This window comes from Mytilus galloprovincialis, chromosome 2 (genome assembly GCF_965363235.1).
Source record: "Mytilus galloprovincialis chromosome 2, xbMytGall1.hap1.1, whole genome shotgun sequence".
NCBI lineage: Eukaryota > Metazoa > Mollusca > Bivalvia > Mytilida > Mytilidae > Mytilus > Mytilus galloprovincialis.
In genome coordinates this window covers 54714511-54736597 of record NC_134839.1, presented here as the reverse complement: position 1 = coordinate 54736597, position 22087 = coordinate 54714511, and the positions used below count along the sequence as shown (strand labels likewise).

The window sequence follows — 22087 nt, the reverse complement described above, 5'->3', positions numbered from 1 at the left end:
TTGTTAATTTCTGTGTCATTTTGGTCTTTTGTGGACAGTTGTCTCATTGGCAATCATACCACCTCTTCTTTTTTATATTTTGATATCATTTGATAAATGGAAGATTTTTATATTCACATTTATACTTCTTCTTTATCAATGGCATGTAATACAGATTAATTCAGACCTTTTTTGTTAAGTAAATATAAAAAATACCAACCTGAAGCTGATGTTTTCACATCAACATAGCCTGATAATTCTCCCCACATATCTTCACCACCTTCTTTTGTAGCACCTCTGACCTTGAACTCATACAGAGTGAAAGGGTCAAGATTACTTATTGTCATGGTAACTGATGGTTTGCTGATATCTTTAGTTGTAAAAAGGGACATAATCTCTAAAATGTAAAACCAACATGTAATAAGGACACTAAATCGTAACAAAATTGCAATAATTGGAAATCTTATACCTCACAGGGTTAAACTTCAAGTGTTTAATGAAGCTTGTCATGAATTCTTAGTACCACAGAGTCTAAGATGTTTTTTAGTTTAGTTTTAAACATATTTATTTATAGTGGATTGGGAAACAAGTTTTGCAATTGATATTAATCCCTTTCCACTTTGCGGGTGTGAGTGCTGCCTTGTAGCGGCATTAGCCTACTCTTTTTCGAAATCTACAAGGGTGTCTTTAACGTGCAAGAGATATGGCTCTCTCTTAACACAGGTCAGCCATTTATCGTCCCCTTTCGACGGACTATCATCGTTTCCTCAAAACCATACTCGCAGATGGTGTCAAGGGAGAGCCGAAAATTGAGTTCCTGAAATTTTCATCCCAAACGGGAATTGAACCAGGAACCTTTGTGTTAGTAGTCCTATGCACTAACCACTACACCATGGCTCTCTTGATGTCACAGTCTTGTTGGTGTTGATTCCTGTTCTCTCCTGTCAACAATTAAAAGATTTAAAAAACTCCAATATGTTTTTGGAAACGATGTGTCTCACTAAGGAATATCAAAATCCATCGCAATAGACTTGATAAACAAATATATAGGTAAAATAAACAATAACAGGAGAATTGTTTAAATCTTCAAGAATTCTAGATATATAGTCATATGAATTAGTTGTTTAATTTATCAGACTTTACCTTCATTATGAGAACTGATTTTCAAATTGCTTAGCAGTATTATCTCCCTTTATTTTATACCAAACTTTGGATTTTCTGATCTGTCCTTTTTATTCAAATGAATTACCAGTGTTATCCCCTTTATTATTTACCATAATTGGTATTTTCTGATTGGCCATTTGTTCTATATTACTAACCAGTGTTATCTCCCTTTGCTTTATACCATACTTGGTATTTTCTGATTGGCCATTTGTTCTATATTACTAACCAGTGTTATCTCCCTTTGCTTTATACCATACTTGGTATTTTCTGATCTGTCCATTTGTTTCAGCAGGAATTTCCCATTCCAACTGCACAGTTGAGCTGTTTGAAAACAATATTTTCAAATTTCTTGGTGGTGAAGGGCCTGCAAAATTATAATGATTGCAAATACTGTCATACAAAACTAGGTTTGGATTCATCAACTATTTTTGGCCCTTGTTCAAAGTAAGGAATGTTATCCCTGGTAGGTTATCTTTTTTATCATACTTGTAGTCATGCAGAAGAATTTACCATGGAAATAAATTGTTAAAAATACATTAATTTTCATGATTTTGCAGAAGTTAATGAACAAAAAAAACATTATTATTTTTCCATCTATAATTACATAATGCAGATCATATATTTTAAATCTGTTGCACTTAAATTATTTATATTATTTCCACTTCAGTATCTAAAGAAGACAAACACAATGAAAAATATAAGTGAACTTTACCTGAGTCCATAGTTTTAGCAGATAACACATTACTAAGCCTGCCTTCTCCTGCTGGATTTACCCCTGACACTACAAACATATACATGGATCCTGGAGATAAACCAACCACTTCTATCTGTGTATCTGTACTGCCTGCTGTAATGGGTAGTCTTTTGTAATCTACATCTATTCTGAAAGTATATAACAGCAAAGGATTATATAGCACTAATAAAGTACTGTGAAAGCACTTTTATTCGTGGGGAACCAATTTTCATGGTTTTCGTGGATGACTTTATCAACGAATTTAAGTGTCCAATAAAATGAAACAACCGTTGTCCAAATCAAGACATGGAAATATCCCCATGTAGGTTTGACTACTGATAGATCTAGAGAGTATATTAAATATCATCAAATCTGAGAATACTGTAATAGTAGTCACAGGGAAAAGCACTATGAACTACAACTGCAGACAGGATTATGCCCATTTAATCTTTAAAAAAAACCTAAATTGTACAACTCTTGATCTTATAATTCTCATAAACAAATATTTTTGATCGATGAAAGTCAGATTTTCGGTATTGATATGCTATGATAAAGTGTTCATTTTATATCTTCATAATCTCCTATATGTGGGAAATAATAAATTCATGCTGGGGATGCTTTTGATAAGAATTATTTTATAATTCAAGATATGTTTATAGCATTTGATTATGTAACTGTTTTATTTAAGTCAGCCTTATTAACGCATTTGATGGTCTTTAATCTGTTGATCACTCTTTCTCGGGTTAATTAATTTGATCATTCACAGTCAATGTTTACTTTGCAATTTCCTTCAATCCAGACAATTTGTAACCTTCTTTTCTAATGGCTTCAATTTTTCAATTTTTATTTTTTTTAGAAAACTAAAATCCACGAATTTAAAAACCCACGAACAAGTAAATGTTGCTCAAACCAAGAAAATTTATACCAACGAATTAAAGTATTCACAGTAACTGTGGTTTAAGGATGTTCTCTTGTGAAATTAAAAAAAATCAAGAAATTAAAATTGATACTTTAAGTTTGAAGAGCACTTATAGTTAAGGAACAAAATAAGCTAAAAAGACTTTGAATTTTACCTTATATTTGCATTGGTATTGATGAGGGTCTCCATCTAGAAAAAAGAAATCTAGAATCTGTTTAAATTTTGGTAAATGAAGTTTTATGTGCTTTTGAAGTAATATACAAAAAGAACTAATGGCTCTCAAAAGCCTGTGTCGCTCACCTGTTACTGTATTTACTGATGTCAGCCATCTTGGTTGGCAGGCAGGGTCATTAGACACTTTTTTAAAAAAGATACCCTAGTAATGATTGTGGCCAAGTTTGGTTAAATTTGGCCCATAGTTTTAGAAAAGAAGATTTTTGTACAAGTTACAAAATTGTTCAATATTGACTATAAAGGACAATAACTCCTTCAGGAGTTCTCTAACAATTTTGGTAATGTTGACTTATTTGTAGATCTTACTTTGCTGAACATTATTGCTGTTTACAGTTTATCTCTATCTATAATTCTATTCAAGATAATAACCCAAAACTGCAAAATTTCCTTAAAATTACCAATTCAGGGGCAGCAACCCAACAATGTCCGATTCATCTGAAAATTGCAGGGCAGATAGATCTTGACCTGATAAACAATTAAACCCCATCAGATGTGCTCTAAATGCTTTGGTTTTTGAGTTATAAGCCAAAAACTACATTTTACCCCTGTGTTCTATTTTTAGCCATGGCGGCCATCTTGGTTTGATGGCCAGGTCATCTGACACATTTTTTAAACTAGATACCCCAAGGATGATCGGGCCAAGTTTGGTTAAATTTGGCCCAGTAGTTTCAGAGGAGAAGATTTTTGTAAAAGTTTACGGACAACGGACGACGGATGCCAAGTGATGAGAAAAGCTCACTTGACCTTTCAGGTCAGGTGAGCTAAAAAAGGGTGTCATGGAGCAAAGTATTTAACCTGTATTGATGGAAAAAAATCAAGGGGTCTGAACATCTGACACAAATTCCTAAACCTCACCTAGGTACATCCTAAACACTTGATGTGGTGCAACTTATGTTATGCCTATTTCTAACATTTCATAGGGACTATGCTACACCATAAAAATATTTACATAACTTAATTATTAATGAAGAATGTATTTTGCTTACTGAATGTCTTTTGATCAAAATCATCATAATCAAAGAGCAGAATGCTCTGTGGGATACAATTGCCATAGTTTTCATTGACACATGTATAGCCATTCTGCCAACTTTTCATTAAACAAATGCGTGAGATTTGGCCAAAATTGATAAGATCAAAGAGGGAAAAAATAGATCCAAGGATACTGCCGCAAAAAAGCATAAACATGCGTGAGTCTCACGCATAATTTTTTGGCAGCCCTGGTACAGCTGGATAGTTTTATTTTCAAAACTAATTCAACTGCACATGTAAAATGTAATAATCTGAATAGTCACTCAACTTTAAAAATAGCCAATCCCGGAAACAAGTGTATGAGCAATGTACCTATTGTGTTTTATTTTTGAACTATCAATTTCAAGTTTACTTTCCACAGCAGTCACTGAGAGTGAGAGAAGGTATTTCACTTCGTATCTTATCACCGTAAATACTAGAAGGAACCCCATTTCTAACTCTTTAAATATCAATTTTCCTTGGTTCGTGGGCATGACTCCTTTCCACACACACTCCTCTGTTTAAATTGAGATCGTTCTTAATATAATACGACATTTATCGACATCTAACGAGTTAATTTTTCTTGACGAGTCGTATTGTATTTCCACTTTCGATTTTGACGGAAAAATACTTCCGGAAGGGAGACAACTCGAAACGATAATATGGAAGACTCCATTTCGGTTGAAGGGGTGTTATAGGTAAACACTACATTTATTCTAATTTAAATGATGCATATGATTTAAAATTATGCAACAACAATAACCCTCAATAGCAGACAGACATAGAAAGAAAGAAAGAATCCCACGAATTTCAAATTAATCAATGAAGCGGGGAATCCAGAGCAACCACTCAATCTGATACCCCTTGAAATCAAGAAAACTATACGCATGCGCATTAATACATAAACAAACCTGCGACTTGCGATTTGGAACAAGAACGTTTATTAAATGATATGATGAATGGTTCTCCATTTCTTTATGAGAGTACAGTATCAAATATCAGTTTCATAACGGTAAAATATGGAAAAACTCCATTTCAGTTCTTATATGACAGAAATAGAATTATCGGAATTCAGAGAACTCTCGCATTTATCAAAACTGGGGAATTCCCTCTGACGTGTTGCTAAATTCTAAATACTGCTTAATTCTGATTCTCCGTGTTGTTAAAAACACGCATATAGGTCAAGGGAAATATCAAACATGAACATTATGAAAAGAACATTACAGGAAAGTTGTTTATGTTCAATCCTTTTGCTTGTTTTTACCTTTTAAAGCAAGACAATCATAAGAATCTGAGATGTTGCTGAATGTTTAGAATAAAACGGTTGACGTGAGGGAATGCAGCGCTGAGTCAACGGTAAAAGTCTTCAGATTGCTTGAAAGCAATCGTATCCCAAAAAATGCTTGAATCCTTTTAAAACACTTTGTTCATAAAAGGTTTGTGAAATAATTTCAATCAATTAATTCCTCAAAAAGTTTGAAACACAATGTAAAGCATTTGATGTTAATCCAACATTATACTTGACTTACTCTTTTTTGTAATATATGATGTACTGAGATAGTGGTGTGTTTGGTTTCTGTGTTGAAGGTGACCATGTCAAGGTCACAGATGTGGAGGTGAAGGACACAGCTCTTGTCAACACTGGTGGAATTGGAGACTCTGAAATATAACAAATTAATAATAATTGATCAATTAATATACAGACCTGCCAACTATCCCGATTTGAGTGGGATATCTGCTATGGGGGCGTTTATCTGAATTCTAAATTATTTATCATATAAACTGAACACCTAATCAGAAGTGAGTTCAAAGAATATAAAATCACATATGTTCTCATTTAAACAATACATTAGTAGATTAAAAACACTTATGACAAAATAAGAGAAGCATTAGTTCCTCTTGCATATAAAATCACCCATGGAGATTTTGAAAAGTTGGCAGGTATATGAATATATCAGAATAAAGCCTTTGCACGTCTATATATCAATGTCTCTGTTGCATTACTCGCTGCAATATGAAAGTATAAAGAATGATAATAGATTACTTTCTGTCTACAAAATATTAAAATAACAACATATATAACTGTTTTGAGAATATCAATTATCCTTACACTCATGACTGAAAGGTATTAATGTATAAAACATCCATTATGTCTGAATTTTTTCTTTCACAGTTGCAAAATTCCTTAATTTTTTGGCTGGTTTAAGTCACTCTGAATAATTTTTCTGATTCCAAGCTGACCAGTCTTTTCTATTTCTCAATAATGTTGCACAGAAGAAGCAGAAAATTATAGAATTGTGTAAGCCTTTGTTCAAAGCAAAACCCTTCCACAATCGAGAATTATGCTACTACCCGACCGCTGAGTTGTACATGCTTTTGAAAATGTTTGACAATTATGAATGACACTTAAATGTGAGGAATAAAAATACTTACCGATGACTGTAACTGTGATTGGAAATTCTGTTTTCCCAGCAAGGTTTTCTGCCACACACTTATAATCACCTAGAGTATGAATTAAATATATATCCTATACATTTGAGTAACACCACATAAGTAATCTTTGACAGAAGTTTGTTTGGTGATGATTTTTCTTTCTGTATTGCATGATTTCATATCAATAACATAAACCACATCAACTTCAAATTGTTGACAAATTTTAGCTCAGCTAGTTCAGGTTACATCTGTATAAAATAAAATATCTATCATAATCGCTACAAGCTTTATTTTCGATAAAAGTTATGGTTTATTTTGTTCTGTTGTTAGGTAGCAATATCAATGATGGTAAAATCAATTTCCTTTTAATAATTATTAAGAAAATTTTCATATAAAGATTCATTGCCATAATTGGTGCCATGCATTATAAAACTTAGCAATTATAAGACCTTCAAAACCTGCAATCAGAACAAACCTTGATCAGAAACTTTGACATATTTAATAAAGAGTTTGTTTTGTGCTGGTATAGTCACTCTGCCATCCAGTGATGGGACGACTGCTGTGTCTTGGTGAAACCATTTTATTGTTGGATTTGGTATACCACTAACTGTGCAAGTAAGATCTAGCTCTTGGTTCAAATAGACAACAGGATCTCCATTTATGGCTTGTATTCTTGGCAAAACTGAAACAAAATCATACGATGAAATAATTATGTTCAGAAAAGCAATGACTGTATAACAATGTCCGACTAGTAAACAGACAATTATATATACATTTTCTACTTGATACTATTATTGCAAGTGACATCATTACTTTGATTTCATGTTTCAGGACTAAGAAATGTCCTTTTACTTTGAAAAATGTGGTTGAACAAAGACATAATTGTAAAAAAAAACTTTAAATTTAATTCAATTCAAAAATATTTACATAAGTAATGTACAAAAATAGCATTCATTTATACTTTCCATGTTGATGACTAGAGAAATAAAAATATTACTAAATTGCATCATTACAATACCTTAATGAGAATCAAATGTATACGGTAAAAAAAACAACCCTAAAATATCAAGGTACAAGGGCTACAGAAAAATAAGATAATAAATACAAATATTTCTAAAGAGCAATAGAATTTTATAAATCATACCATGCACACTTAACCTCCCATCTCTAGTGGCAGCTTCCAGTATGTTAGAGGCTACACAGGTATACAATCCAACATGGCGCCATGTTACTATAGCAACATGTATTCCATGATTATCACTTGATACAATAGTGCCTGGTGGAAGTAGGTTAGTACCCTGAAAAGCATATCAGAATTCTTAAAGGAGTAGGTTTGGTAAAGGCCATATTTGGCCCCAATTATTTCAAATTTAATGATTTCGGATAAAAATGTTTTAAATTGATGAAAAGACATATGAGGATATTAACTAGACATTTTTTTGTCAAAGTTTTATTCTGAAGCACTGATTTTTGCATCCATGATAGGCTGATTTTTTACAGGAACTTCTTAGAAAGAAAGAAAAGAAGAGAGCAGTATCTTTAAACTTTTCTTTCCACTATATTGATGATGTTCTGAGACTCACTAAATAATTCAAAATTCGGTAACTGTGATAATGGATACAACAGATATAGTTTAGTCTGCCTCATATCTTGACTTACATCTAGAAATTGACAATGAAAACAAAACTTTATGACAAAAGAGATGATTTCAGCTCATAATTGTGAACTTTCCCTTTCTATGTACAGGTAGTAACATTCAAGCAGTGCCTGTATTTCCTATCATGATTTGTTTTGTTAGGTTTGTACTTACATGAGCAACATATGTTGCTCAGTCTTTAGTTTTCTATGTTGTATTTTGAGTATTTTTGTTCGACTGTTGATCTTTTTCTTTTTCAGACATAGCATTCTAATGACTTTGAATGTCCCTCTTGTATATTTCACCTATCTTTTTTAATATCATCTAAACTGAATACAAAATATTTCATCAACAAGAATGTGTCCATAGTACACTGATGCCCCACTCCCACTATCATTTTCTATGTTCAGTGGACCGTGAAATTGGGGTCAAAACTTTAATTTGGAATTAAAATTAGAAAGATCATATCATAGGGAACATGTGTACTAAGTTTCAAGTTGATGTAACTTTAACTTCATCAAAAACTACCTTGACCAAAAACTTTAACCTGAACTTTGCACTATCATTTTCTATGTTCAGTGGACCATGAAATTGGGGTCAAAACTATAATTTGGCGTTAAAATTAGAAAGATCATATCATGGGGAACATGTGTATTAAGTTTCAAGTTGATTGGACTTCAGCTTCATCAAAAACTACCTCGACCAAAAACTTTAACCGGACGGACGAACGGAGACAGACGGACGGACGAACAGAGGCACAGACGGACGGAGGGACGAACGGAGGCACAGACCAGAAAACATAATGCCCCTCTACTATCGTAGGTGGGGCATAAAAACAAGTAAAACTGTGAGCTACTGCTCACTTATGCAATCTCTGCTTTTAGAAATTCAGTAAATAGGGAGTTGAAAATCTATGAATCTGAAAATGCATCTCACAGTAAAGTATGTTGACAAAAAGCGTGATTAACAAATTTCAAGAAGCTCTTGTTTGTAGTTCTTTTGAAAAATTACATCAGATTGACAGACATAATTTAAGGGCTTAGTAATTACTTGCAATACTTATTCATAATGTTAAATCTTACATTAAACAGCCAAGAAACTGTTGGAGTGGGATTACCTCTGACCACACATTCCATGGCTACAGACTGGCCCATGGTTACAGTTATGTTCAATGGTGACTTGACAAACTCTGGTTTCACTGCAAAAATAAACTGATTTTGATATTTCAGACTAAAATTTCTCATCTACTATTGTTTAGGAAATGAACAAGAAATGTGCCTTTACAAGCACCCTTAGTTTTATGGAAGGGTTCATGCTGCTTAGTCTTTTTCTTCTTCTGTATAGTGTTTTGTAGACCTTTGGTTGTCTTTTTTACATTTTATATTTTTGGCATTATATGTTTTTCTTGCATTTATGGTTTTTGAATTCCCCCTTTGTACCCTCTACCTCTTTTTTATGCAACTGCTCTATTTATACATTATACAAGCTGTTGTGAATATTACCTAAATCATCCCACTTTCTCTAAGCTAGCCTAGCTTATGTCAGATTCTAACTCTGTCTGATGAAGGTGTCTAGGACAGAATATATCTAAAGATATAATCTATATGATCTAGTCATGGAAGCATATTTTCGAAACTTATTGTTGAAAGGGTCTGTTGTGGAGGATCTTAAGTGAAAATATAATTGTCTTAACCTAGAGTTTGGTATCCCAAGAAATTGCCTACCAACGTATATCTGGAAAAACCCTTACAAGGACAGGACAAAAATTGATTGATTGATACATACTGTTAACTGTGACAGTCGCCGTACTTAAAATAGCCCCAGCCATATTGAATGCATGACAAGTATAGATTCCTGCATCCTTAAGATCAACTTTCTTCACAGTAAGGTCAGATGACCCAATAAGAATCCTGTCACTTGAATTAATATCTTTACCATCTGAAAAAAAATACCATAAATAGATGAATTTCATTGTCTTAAGAGATAATTGGACAAGAATGTGTCCAAAGTACATAGATGCCACACTGACACTATCATTTTCCATGTTCAATGGACCGTGAAATTGGGTAAAAAATCTAATTTGGCATTAAAATTAGAAGGATCATACTAGGGAACATGTGTATTAAGTTTCAAGTTGATTGGACCTCAACTTCATCAAAAACTACCTTGCCCAAAAACTTTAACCTGAAACTCACACTTTCATTTTCTATGTTCAGTGGACTGTGAAATTGGGGTAAAAAGTCTAATTTGGCTTTAAAAATAGAAAGATCATATCATAAGGAACATGTGTACTAAGTTTCAAGTTTGATTGGTCTTCAGCTTCATCAAAAACTACCTTGACCAAAAACTTTAACCTGAAGCAGAACAGACTGACGGACAAACAAACAGACGAAAGGGACGGACGAACGGTACGTCCAACGTACGGACATAGGGGCGCACAGACTAGAAAACATAATGCCCCTCTACTATCGTAGGTGGGGCATAAAAATCAAATATATTTTATGGCCTTTTGGTGTAAAATTTAAAAATGTATGCTTCTTCACATCAATATAACGTGTGTGTTGTCATCCCTAGATTGCAGCAAATTAGTTCAACTTTTAAATACAAAAGTTAGAATTCGAGCATTTTACATCTTTTCTTAAAACAAGAATGTGTCCCCAGTACACGGATGCCCCATCCGCACTATCATTTTCTATGTTCAGTGGACCGTGAAAATGGGGGAAAATCTCTAACTTGGCATTAACATTAGAAAGATCATATCATAGGGAACTTGTGTACTAAATTTCAAGTTGATTTGACTTCAACTCCATCAAAAACTACCTTGACCAAAAACTTTAAACAAAACTTTAACCTGAAGCGGGACAAACAGACGGACGGATGGACGAACAGACGAACGAATAGAGGAATGACGCACAGACCCACAGACCAGAAAACATAATGCCCATAAAAAATAAATGGGGCATAATTATCATTTGGTATTTGACCAATGTTTACTAGGAATCAAAACTAACCTTTTGACCACTGAATAGTAGGTTTGGGATCTCCATTAACATAGCAAGGTAGTACCAAATCATGGTCTGATATTACTGTTACTGTTTCAGTAAAATCTACAATTACTGGTGGCACTAAAACAAAGCAGAAAACAATAGATACATATACACCATTGAAGTTCCGGTTAAAAATACAGGAGTCCCTAAGTATGCGACCTGGGCTACATAGGTATTTATATATTAGGAAATGACTGAATAAAATATTTGTTAACGCAAAAAAAGTTTCTTTTCCTACTCTTGCATTCAAATCTGAAAACACATCAGAAATCTTTAGGGAGTCAATATCAAAGGGCATCATCTCCCACAGAGAGAACCTTTATCAAGCACGATGAAAATACAAGCTGTATTATTTTTGTTTAACCCTGCAAAATGTTACCCCTGTCCCAAATCAGCCTCTGCTCTTTGTTAGTCTTGTATGCTTTTTTTAATTTTACTTCATTTTTATGTTTTTGAGTTTAGTGTGGCATCCATTATTACTGATCTAGCTACAATTTTTTTGTGCAGAGGCCAGCTGATGCCCTCCTCCAGGGTGCAGCCTTATCTCACTGTGTTAGTAGACCATTAGTGGACTTCAGCTGGCCTCTGCTCTTTGGTTGGGTTGTTGTCTCTTTGATGAACGAGCACAGACAAAAATTAAACTATGATACCAGAAGAATAAATTTCTTACCTAGAACTTTCAAATAAGCAGTAGATTCAGCTTCACCATAAACATTTGTAGCTCTACATGTATAAAGTCCTTCTCTTATCTTATTTACATTTGCCATGTAAAGTTCTTGGTTCTGATTCCTGTAAATTACATGCAGATTATTCAATACTACGGGTTCTTTTATAAGATGGTAGAAACTAGGAATCTTCTTTGAAATTACAAATACAATTTTCTTACAATGAACACTAAAATATAGATTAACAAGAGAATGTGTTCCCTGCTTCAGATACTTTGCCTTGTTCATTAAACCATCAAATCAGGGAAAAAACAATATTTTGTATACAATTGACAAAATTCACATCACAATAACAAAACGTTTCATGTTGATGTGACCACAACTTTACGTTAACTACTTTAAGGGGCTCCTGGGTATAAATCAAATTTTTTTTCTAATATAGGATTTCACTATATTTTTTTATAACTGAACTTTATCATATACTTAAAAGAAAAATGAAATAAAAAAATGGGGTCACCGTTCATTTAAGCTCACAATCTGCCTCCGGAAGAAGCATAAATTTTTGTTAATGTCATTTTTTCTGTTGAACTAATAGGAGAAATAGAGGTAATATCGAAATAAAAAAAATAACCTAATTACAGAAATCGCTTAAATTTTACAATTATTTAGTTTATGTACAGCTTATATGAAAACAATAATAAAAAATATAGGTTACCAATGAGTTAAAAAAGATATTTCAAATTTAATGCCAAAAAATGGCATTTTTGCACCAAAGGGAGATAATTTGGAGCTTTTTCAATGATATAAACATTTTAAAAGTCAGTCAAAATAAAGGTTCAATTTTTTGCTGAAATTTTTGTACCCACGAGCCACATTAACCAGAAACTTTAACCTTAAAATGTACTGATTTTCCACTATCACGCTGCTATGATCAGTGAATTCTGAAATGAGGATAAAAACAATATTTTTTTTAAAAATTGAACCTGATCGTCAATAGAAGAAATATCAGGCAGATGTTATTCAGACCAGAAAATGTTGCCCCACGCTATTCTAAGCAGGGTATAAAAACATGGTCTCATGAATTAGGATAAAAAATTATCAATGGATTAAAGGAGATATGAGAGTAAAACTATTTTTATTTTTTTTCAAAGATACACCTCAGAAAATACTTTTTAAAAACTTACATCAATTCTTAGGTACCATCATTATACTTATGACAGAAAAGAAAGGATGTGAGGTATTCATGACACAGAATCTGTACATACAGAGCAAAAATATACAAAAAGAGCACCCCGACCGTGCAAGGGCTGTATAGCCAGTCAAGGTCGTTAAAAACTTCCATTTGTAAAAGAGCACTTTCATTGCTTTTATTGTGTTCATTCTCCCTATAATTGTGTATATGTATATTTTGTTAATTGCACTATTGCATGTGTGTTTTTCTTTAATATGTGTGTCTAAAGACTGACCTTAAAATTAGTGTATCATCAGGAAGGACCATAAGTCCATCTAAAAACCAAGTAATCTGTGGGAAGGGATCTCCTCCAACCATGCATATCATCTGTGTCCCTTCTCCTGTAACCACAGAGGTTGAAACTGGAGGATCTAAAAACACTGGACCACCTACAGAGCAAATTCAAAATATCATCACTTTTACGAAACAAATAATAATTTGAAAGCAAAAAATTGAATACAAGTTTTTTTTATCATCATTATTAAGATCAATTTCAACTTCAGTGTATACAGTGTACTTGACCTCGATAAATTTGCTCACTGTCTTAAGAATTAAAGATTTTTTTAAATTAAAAAAATTGAACTCTTTAAACATACTGGGTTCAAAATTCATTATCCACAATGTATCTATATATAATATGAACAAGTAAAGTCTGAGTGATCTCAGACAGCATACCATCTTTTATTACATATTTATTACCCTTAACATACCTCCAATCTGCAAGTCTGCTGACTTTGAGGTTCTAGATGTTGGAATAGCATAATTATTTGTAGCTACACAAAAATATCTGCCTTCATCCTGCTTCTGTATATCTGTAAAGAATAGATTCCAGATTCCAACCACAGGATCAACAATGTAAACAGCCTGTTCTCCTGTCCTGTAATAAATAATTATCTGTAAAAAATAGATTCCAGATTCCAACCTCAGGATCAACAATGTAAACAGCCTGTTCTCCTGTTCTGTAATAAATAATTATCTGTAAAAAATAGATTCCAGATTCCAATCACAAGATCAACAATGTAAACAGCCTTTTCTCCTGTTCTGTAATAAACAATTACGTACTTGTATCTTTTAATCAATGTTAGTCAATTATCATGGCAATGGTAATTTCTTTCAATCAATTATAGGTATGTTGTTTTTTTATTTAGTGTAAAATCAACATATATGTACAATATAAAAAGAAAATTGAAGTCTATGCATGGCCTTATGGTTTTGATGGATACCGGGAACTGGTATTAAACGTAAGGTATTGCCAAAGCTTAATATACTTGTTTGAATTATCTCCCCTTAGACATGTAAAATTTACTAAAAAATAGCTAAAATCTAAATTCAAAAAGCAAGTTATCTTTAAATGCTTTTCCCAAATGAAAACTGATCATTAAAAGTAGATTAGTTGTTCTCAATGAATAAATACTGACATCAAGATGCATAATAGCTCAAGAAATATTGAAGATTTTACCTGTATACCATTGGTTGGTTGTTTTTGTACCATGATACATTAGCTGGAGGAAAGCTGATTGGTGGAGAGCAGTGAAGAACAACTGGCTGTCCTGCTGTTATATACAAAGACTCTGGTTCTTCTTGGAATAAAAGGTCAATATCTGTAAAAAAACATTTTAAAAAATTACATTGTAAATATTGAGATCACCATACAATTTGCAAATATTTCAGCATGATACTTTAAGGAAATTTACAATCATAATTTGTTTATATGAAAATATTCATTTCACAAGATGTGAAAGAAATAAATATCCCTGGTTAATGTACTTACATGATACTTGAACAAATACATCCTGAGTTCTGACGTGACCAAGATAGTTACTGCCTTCACAAAAATAGTAACCCTGGTCATCTTGAATCAGTAGCACAAACTCTAAACTACCATTAGTTAAGACTCTCACTCTGGAGTCAGGAACAATAACATCTTGGAGTTTGTACCATGTGATGACAGGTTTAGGGAAACCACCTATTGCACAGTTGAGAACCAATCTAAAACCCTCTGGTGCCATCACTGTAGAATTCTGGGAAATATCTACATCTATGTATGGTTTTGTTTCTATAGCTGAAAGAAGTAACCTCTATTATTACATACCAAGTAGAAGAAAAATAAACTGTTAAATTAAACAGACTCGATTATCTGTAAATGATTAATAGAAAATGTTATTATTTAAATACTGTATATTCAAACAAAATTGTGATGTTCTTATCATTGCAAACAATGTGACCTCATATCTTTCGCAAAAACAGAAACTTGCATTTTGAATTTTGACAGCTAATTCATATAAAACATTTCCTTAAACCAGAGGTGTGCCTTCTTCACACAAGACAAGACAATGGCAATAAATAATCTCTGATGTTTGTTCATTGCTTATCAATCCCAATAATAAATGTACAGAATTTTTTTCTTCTCAGATTTTACAGCATTGAAAAAATAAAGAAAGAATGAAGTTTTCTTCATATATACTATTGGAGGAGATATTATTCAAAATGGTAACCCTCTATTGAGAAAGTTACTGAACATTTACTTAGTTTTGCCAATTTTGAAAAAAAAAAAATTTCATTAAAGAAAATCAAAAGGGTGTACATCTTCCAATTAAAGAATGTAGGAGAATTATAAATTACACAAAGAAGATACCCAATTTTCCCCAAGTTGCTCATTACTCACTATTCTATCACCCAGATTACTTAAAACATGCAAAAATCAAAATAATTGTTGTTGTAAAATGTATCTCAGCTTAACTGATGTTTTCTTACCAGATATTTTAACCTGTACCACTAAACTCTTTACTTGTATTCCTTGGGCTGTGTTAACTGCTACACAGGAATATAATCCAGTCTCCCTAGGTTTTGAATCCAATATAAGCTTCATGTAGTACTGTCCAATCATGTCATATGAATGTGTTCCAAATCTTGCTTTAAACTGTGAACCAGAGGTGACTTGCTGTCCATCTTTCTCCCAATAAACTTGAGGGGGTGGGGCACTTTCCCCTGTTACACATTCTAGTATGGCAGATTCTCCTTCTGTGACTGTTACTTGTGATGGATTATTTACAAATGGTCTTATATCTTCAATAAAAACAATTAATTTTGTTTTGAAAATCATTTAATTTGATCTGTCAACACTGTGTTTACTCATCCCCAACTTTATTTCGAACAATATGGGAGATAACTCTGCACTTATTTTGCATAATATGGGACATAACCCTGACCTTATTTGGCAAAATATGGGAGATAGCTCAGCACTTATTTGGCACAATATGGGAGATAACTCTGAACTTATTTGGCACAATATGGGAGATAACCCTGACCTTATTTGGCACAATATGGAAGATAACTATGTTTATATCTATGAAGTTAACATTATGAACTGTTCTGCAAATGTTCAGAAAGTATTTTATTCATTTTTTTGGAACCTATTCAGTAAAACCTTCATTTGTATACCCATTATGTACTGCATCTTAGAATTTTTTATATAATATTGAGTCTGATGGATGGTTCGTCTTATATTACTTTATTTTGTGTTTAACTCTTTCTGGTCCATTTCGTGGCTATCTGATTTCACTATTTTCAAATTTACTTGAAGTAGATACATAAGTAAAAAGTTTAAATATTCATGATTTATATTTGTGTTATTTTTTTTATCATGAAAGTAACAAAATAAACCGCTCAGTAAACAGTAAACCAATGTTTATGATGAAAAATACAACTTCTCAAGCCTGTTTAAAAATAATCTTACATGCTTGGATGAGGACTGCTGATGACAATATGTTGGTCTCTGAATGGTTACTGCTGGTCACATGACAACTGTAGTTACCAAGTTTACTTTGCTGTACATCAACTATCAACAGGGAATTGTTGGAAAATACAGAGGCTGTCAACTGGGTCCTATTGTGGTACCAAGTATATGTAAGGGTACCAGGTTGATCTGTGACAGCTTCACAATTTAGTACTACATTGTGTCCAAATACAACAGCTTGACTTAGTGGCATTTGTGTGAATTCTGAAAACAAAAACAGTTAAATCTTGAATAATGCCTATTCAACAGTTTTGTTTCAGATAACTAATATAAAACACTATTTAATATTGATGTTGTGATCTTAAACATCTAAACCTCTCGACATTAAAACCTTTTAAATTTCAAGTTAATTTCTGCTAATTAAGTTCTTTCAGGTAAATTCTATTTAGAAAGTTTACTTGCACTCTATCCATTATCATCAAGTATTAACAAGTCAAATTGATCTATAAAAATATAACAACTCACACACCAGAGATCAAGTGAGATAGAAATTGTACCATGTGTATAGGGATATTCTTAAACGACATCTTTAAAGAACACTGAATCATGGTTTACATGTAAATCATCTCCCATCTTCCAAAAAGGGACTCAAATCTTAATATATTTCATCTCCCAATACAAATACACAACTATACTTCAGGTCAATCTGATCAAAATACAGAACCAATTTTTGCTTACAAGGGATCTGGTAACACTCCATTTTACTTTCTGTTTTAGAGAATCTCAGAATCCTCATGTTGTTTTATAATAATGAAACCCACCTTCAAAACTTTAAAGGCTGAAATATCATTGGCAGATGTGATATAGAAAAGAGAACTGAATCTTGTTATACTGAGATATTTGTTAGTGAAGCATGGACACAGGATCTGTATTTTTATTAGATTGATAGCAGATTTTTTTAAAGTCCTCATATTAGTTGACAGCTGCTTGCTGAATATAAAGTTGCAAATATTTAATGAATATTCAGTGGCAAATGATATGCATATTTAAGATGAAAACAACGTAATGTGATTTAGATATGAACCAATGTTTTGCACTAGACTGACATGATCAGCCAGAATTGTTGTGGAGTTCTCTCACTCAAGGCTAGCACACTACCACAATAAACACAGAGGCTATTGATTTAATATATATATAGATATCTTTTTAATGTACATACCAATGAATGCTATTACAGGTACTACAAATAAAAGGCAGAAAGTTAAATGATGGTACCACATTGTCAGTACTAATTTATTCCTGAAAAAAATAAAACCATAGCATTAAGTTATTTTATGCATCATTTTTCTATTATCAGTGAATTCTTTACTTTGTATTCAAAAAGACATTTTTTTCAATCTTTACTGTGTAATGAAAATGTGTACCAAAAATATGTTCTTAATCAAAACAAAAATTAATTTTTCCTATTTTTTACACATAACAGCTGATTTAAGATCAAAACTGAAACTTGGTATTTTCAATACCAGCAAAGGACAACTTTCCAGTTCAATGCATTTACGTCAAAAACTTTGGTTTTAGAGAACATGACTCATGCGTTAAGGGGTGTTGTCACTTACGTTCCAATGTTGAGCAAGTGGTTGAAAAACTTCAAAGCTATATTGCATGAATTATTCGGCAAATTGAATTCTCATAATTGTTTTTCAAAGCAGTTGTCATATGGGAATTGTAATTAAGTACCTACAGAACAAATATTATTTCTCGTTTATCCTGCACAATGACGATCACTAAGACGCTTGATGAATGTTTATAATACAGGGATACAGGCAATCCCTTCTATCTGGTAAATAACATCATAAAGGCACGCATAATTGAGTTTTTTCCAGTGACTGACAAACTCGAAAGTGGTCTTTTGTGACCAAAAAACCAGAAGGTTACTCAGGTATACAGAAACTTTTTATTTTAAATCCTTAGATGCAATTACAATTGATATACTACTATATCAATATCAACTATCATAACTTGAATATTGGAATAATAAATTCAAAGAAACCGATTTTAAATGTTACTTTAATTATTGAAACTTTATCAAAATTAAATCCTGTTATCAAATTTTAATAAACCTAAGCCCTCCCACAATAGGTATATCAATTGAAAAATTAATAAATCTTAAATTTATCTCAGAAATTTGTCACAAAGTTAAACCAAAACAGTATCATTACAATGACCAAGTTCTTATAAGTCATGCTAAGATATTTAATACAAATAAGTTAAACCTAATTTGATATGAACCTTCCAGTCATACGTCAACCTAGTTTATTGACCAAAGAACTGCTAAGCTCTAATTTAAATTTTGTTGCGTTATCATATGTGATCTTTGTTACGATACATCGACCCAAAACAGAGGAAAACTGAATATCAGAATGGACATTCAATGTGCCAATGGAAATTCAAATTTCTAAGTGGAAGAAGTATTCTGTAATATAATTAATGGCTATTTCTGTATTTTTCCTTTAGTCTTTAGTTGTGGTAATTTTAATATCATACTACTCACTTGAGATAGAAAATCATCGACAGAAATTAAGGGAGCACATGCTGTTGTCAATGTTAATATCAACTAAAGCCCTGGTCTAAACAAACCTACGACACATCTATACAATGCCACAACATTTGGTCAAATCGCTTGCCATCTGTGGTCGTTGTATGACAATCGCACAACAATCGCATGATATTTTGAGCATCGTAGCGCTGTTGTGTGACGAAAATTTGACATGCACCTTTTTCGCTCTACGATTTTTTATCGTGTCACTGTCTTGTGGCTGTCATGTAAGTGTCTTATAATCGTTGTGCGATAAACACATTGTCGTGGGTATTAATATAATCAAGACAATCTCACAACTGTCGCAAGACACTCGTGATACAGTCGCACGATTGTCTCACAAATAACAAATTTCGTACGATGATCGCACAACATTGATTGTCTGACGTACGACAGTGATACCATCGTCATGCAACATATTTTCGTTGTATTTAGAATAATACAATTCGGTGGGAATGAATGTTTGGAAAAACTTACCCTCTACCGTTTAAACAGGATGGCTATTTCATCAGAACGATTATGCTTGGCCCTGTTGAAAAGGCGCCTTGGCGGACTACAACATGAGCAAAATATTGTCCTGTAAGCGTTGATTCAAGCATGTAAACAGTACAGGAACCAGCAATACGTCCCACGTTTGTTGGTTAGGCCATGGATCGAACAGCGCCTGATGTTTGGGCAGTATAGTACACTGATGTGAGAGTTGGAAGGGGAATCTGCCGGTGATTTTGTTGGATTCATGCGGATGGAGCCTGCAGTCTACACGCTGAATTGCTAAAATTACAGGCCCGCAGCTCAATTTTTGAAAATAATTAGTTAGATTCTGTTGGCCTGTAGGTCTGATTTTTACAGGCCCGAGAGCAATTTTACCAGCCTGGGCTGCCTGGGCTGCCACTCGGCGTGAAGACTGAGCCTGGCATGTTTCAAGAGCTTTTGTTGAGAGTCGCATCACAGTGGCACGACAGTCATACGAAAGAGGCACGACAGTGACACGACAGTAACACACACATCCATTGACATGAAAACCTGACAAATAGCCCCAAACATCTCACGATTGTCGTACGATTATTGCACGACTGTCTCACGACTGTCGCATGACTGTCACACAACCGACTTGCAACTAACCTATGACAGTACAATTACAATTCTTTTTTCTGTCTTGTACCCATCGTGGAACCATCGTGGACATGTAGTAGATGATGTGACCACTCGAAATATTTTTTTGACATTTTGCATGACAGCGCCACAACAACTATTTTATAGATCTTCCACAACAAAAAATTGTATGATCTGTTGTGACCGGGGCTTAAGATGAAAGAAAAATAGCGATAAGCAAATTATCAATGGTTTTCCTACAAGGCTTATTGCCCTTCAACATGTAAAAACAATCACTATTTATTTTATTCAATTGTAATGACCTACTTAAGCTTTCACTTTCAATTTATTTTCAAAACTTTTGGGATATCTTTACTATTGAAATAAAAAAATATTGATAGTGTTATGTCTGCATTAATTTATCTTGCATATTTGTACATTTTTCAACAAGGCGTAATTAATAAATGCACACACAAATTTCTGAATTTAGAGAAATCTTCTTTTTTTTTCATTCCTTCAATTATCATTTTGAAATTTTCCTCAAGTCATGAAATTTTATTTTGACTAATTGATCAAGCTTAATTATGTGAAAGTGAAACAAGATGTATAAAGAAAAACTTTAAAAATATATTTTATTACTTTTCACCTTAACATAACTCTAAACATCTTAAAAGAAGAATTAAACTCTACCCTCCACACAACTCCAACCCAACCCCTCTCTCTTTAAATAGCAGGTAGCCATGGAATTTTCTGGAGATACATGTACGTTTAAATTCTAATTCACCCCAAAGCCCAAGGGGGTATACATGTACCATAGCAAAAGTTATTAATGCCCAATTTAAATTGTTGATTTTTTGCTTTCATTTTGGTTAGTGTGTGACATTGTTGTACTCCTATTACGAACAACATAGATTATTTCATTTACCTTAAATTATAGTGAAGCACAATCCAACGTTTATGTTAATCTAATGCCAATTTCTTCTGTCGTTCTGGCAGATGATTTCTTAACCTATTATTTACATAGTTAACCATGGAATTACCTAACGACATTAATTATTTATCTTTTGAGTCAATTTACAATAATTAAGATGTTGATTTTTCATGCTGCCTGTGCCACTGGTGTTGTTATTTCGATTGATGTAAAATATTCATGAAAATTTGCAGTAACAGTAAATCGATGAATCGGCTTCAGATGTAAATAAATGGGAGATAACCGAGTATTTATGGCGGGAAGTATTTCCCGCGAAATTATGTATTATTAACTGCAATTAACATGCTGTATGTGAGACAATATCTGAAAAGGTATAATTTCCATGTCCCGCTATTCACCAGCAATTATTTTTTTATTCAGACGTCTTTTTGGAAAATTTTAAGTTTCAGTATTAACTCGAGTATATAATGCATTAACTACAACCAATTAAACATTCTCATATTTCATTTAATGCAATTTTATAATTTAAATGGTCAACCCCCCAAAAATCATGTTGTCCCCTGTTATTTTCTGAAAGTTTAATCATTCAAAGAATGTCTATATCAACTAAACATCCTTCCGATTTTCACAAATCTGATAGATTATATAATATATACTTCTCCATTATATTACTGGTCTTATTT

The 22087-nt window shown here is 32.9% G+C and overlaps 1 protein-coding gene across 1 annotated transcript in view; it reads right to left on the bottom strand.

Moving 5' to 3' along the window:
• Positions 1 to 21658, bottom strand: part of LOC143062506 (contactin-4-like) — a 50276-nt gene extending 28618 nt beyond the window's left edge. Inside the window, exons 1-19 of the mRNA XM_076234177.1 lie at positions 21399 to 21658; positions 18005 to 18084; positions 16786 to 17049; positions 15804 to 16115; positions 14821 to 15111; positions 14509 to 14650; positions 13760 to 13926; positions 13285 to 13438; positions 11824 to 11942; positions 11118 to 11231; positions 9892 to 10044; positions 9189 to 9304; positions 7615 to 7768; positions 6946 to 7152; positions 6471 to 6539; positions 5567 to 5696; positions 1856 to 2025; positions 1370 to 1507; positions 200 to 376 (exon numbers count right to left, since the gene is read on the bottom strand). Of these exons, the coding sequence (XP_076090292.1) occupies positions 200 to 376; positions 1370 to 1507; positions 1856 to 2025; positions 5567 to 5696; positions 6471 to 6539; positions 6946 to 7152; positions 7615 to 7768; positions 9189 to 9304; positions 9892 to 10044; positions 11118 to 11231; positions 11824 to 11942; positions 13285 to 13438; positions 13760 to 13926; positions 14509 to 14650; positions 14821 to 15111; positions 15804 to 16115; positions 16786 to 17049; positions 18005 to 18065 (2938 nt within the window). The 5' untranslated portion in view covers positions 18066 to 18084; positions 21399 to 21658. The remainder of the gene's footprint in view (positions 1 to 199; positions 377 to 1369; positions 1508 to 1855; positions 2026 to 5566; positions 5697 to 6470; positions 6540 to 6945; positions 7153 to 7614; positions 7769 to 9188; positions 9305 to 9891; positions 10045 to 11117; positions 11232 to 11823; positions 11943 to 13284; positions 13439 to 13759; positions 13927 to 14508; positions 14651 to 14820; positions 15112 to 15803; positions 16116 to 16785; positions 17050 to 18004; positions 18085 to 21398) is intronic.
• Positions 21659 to 22087: the final 429 nt, after the last annotated feature.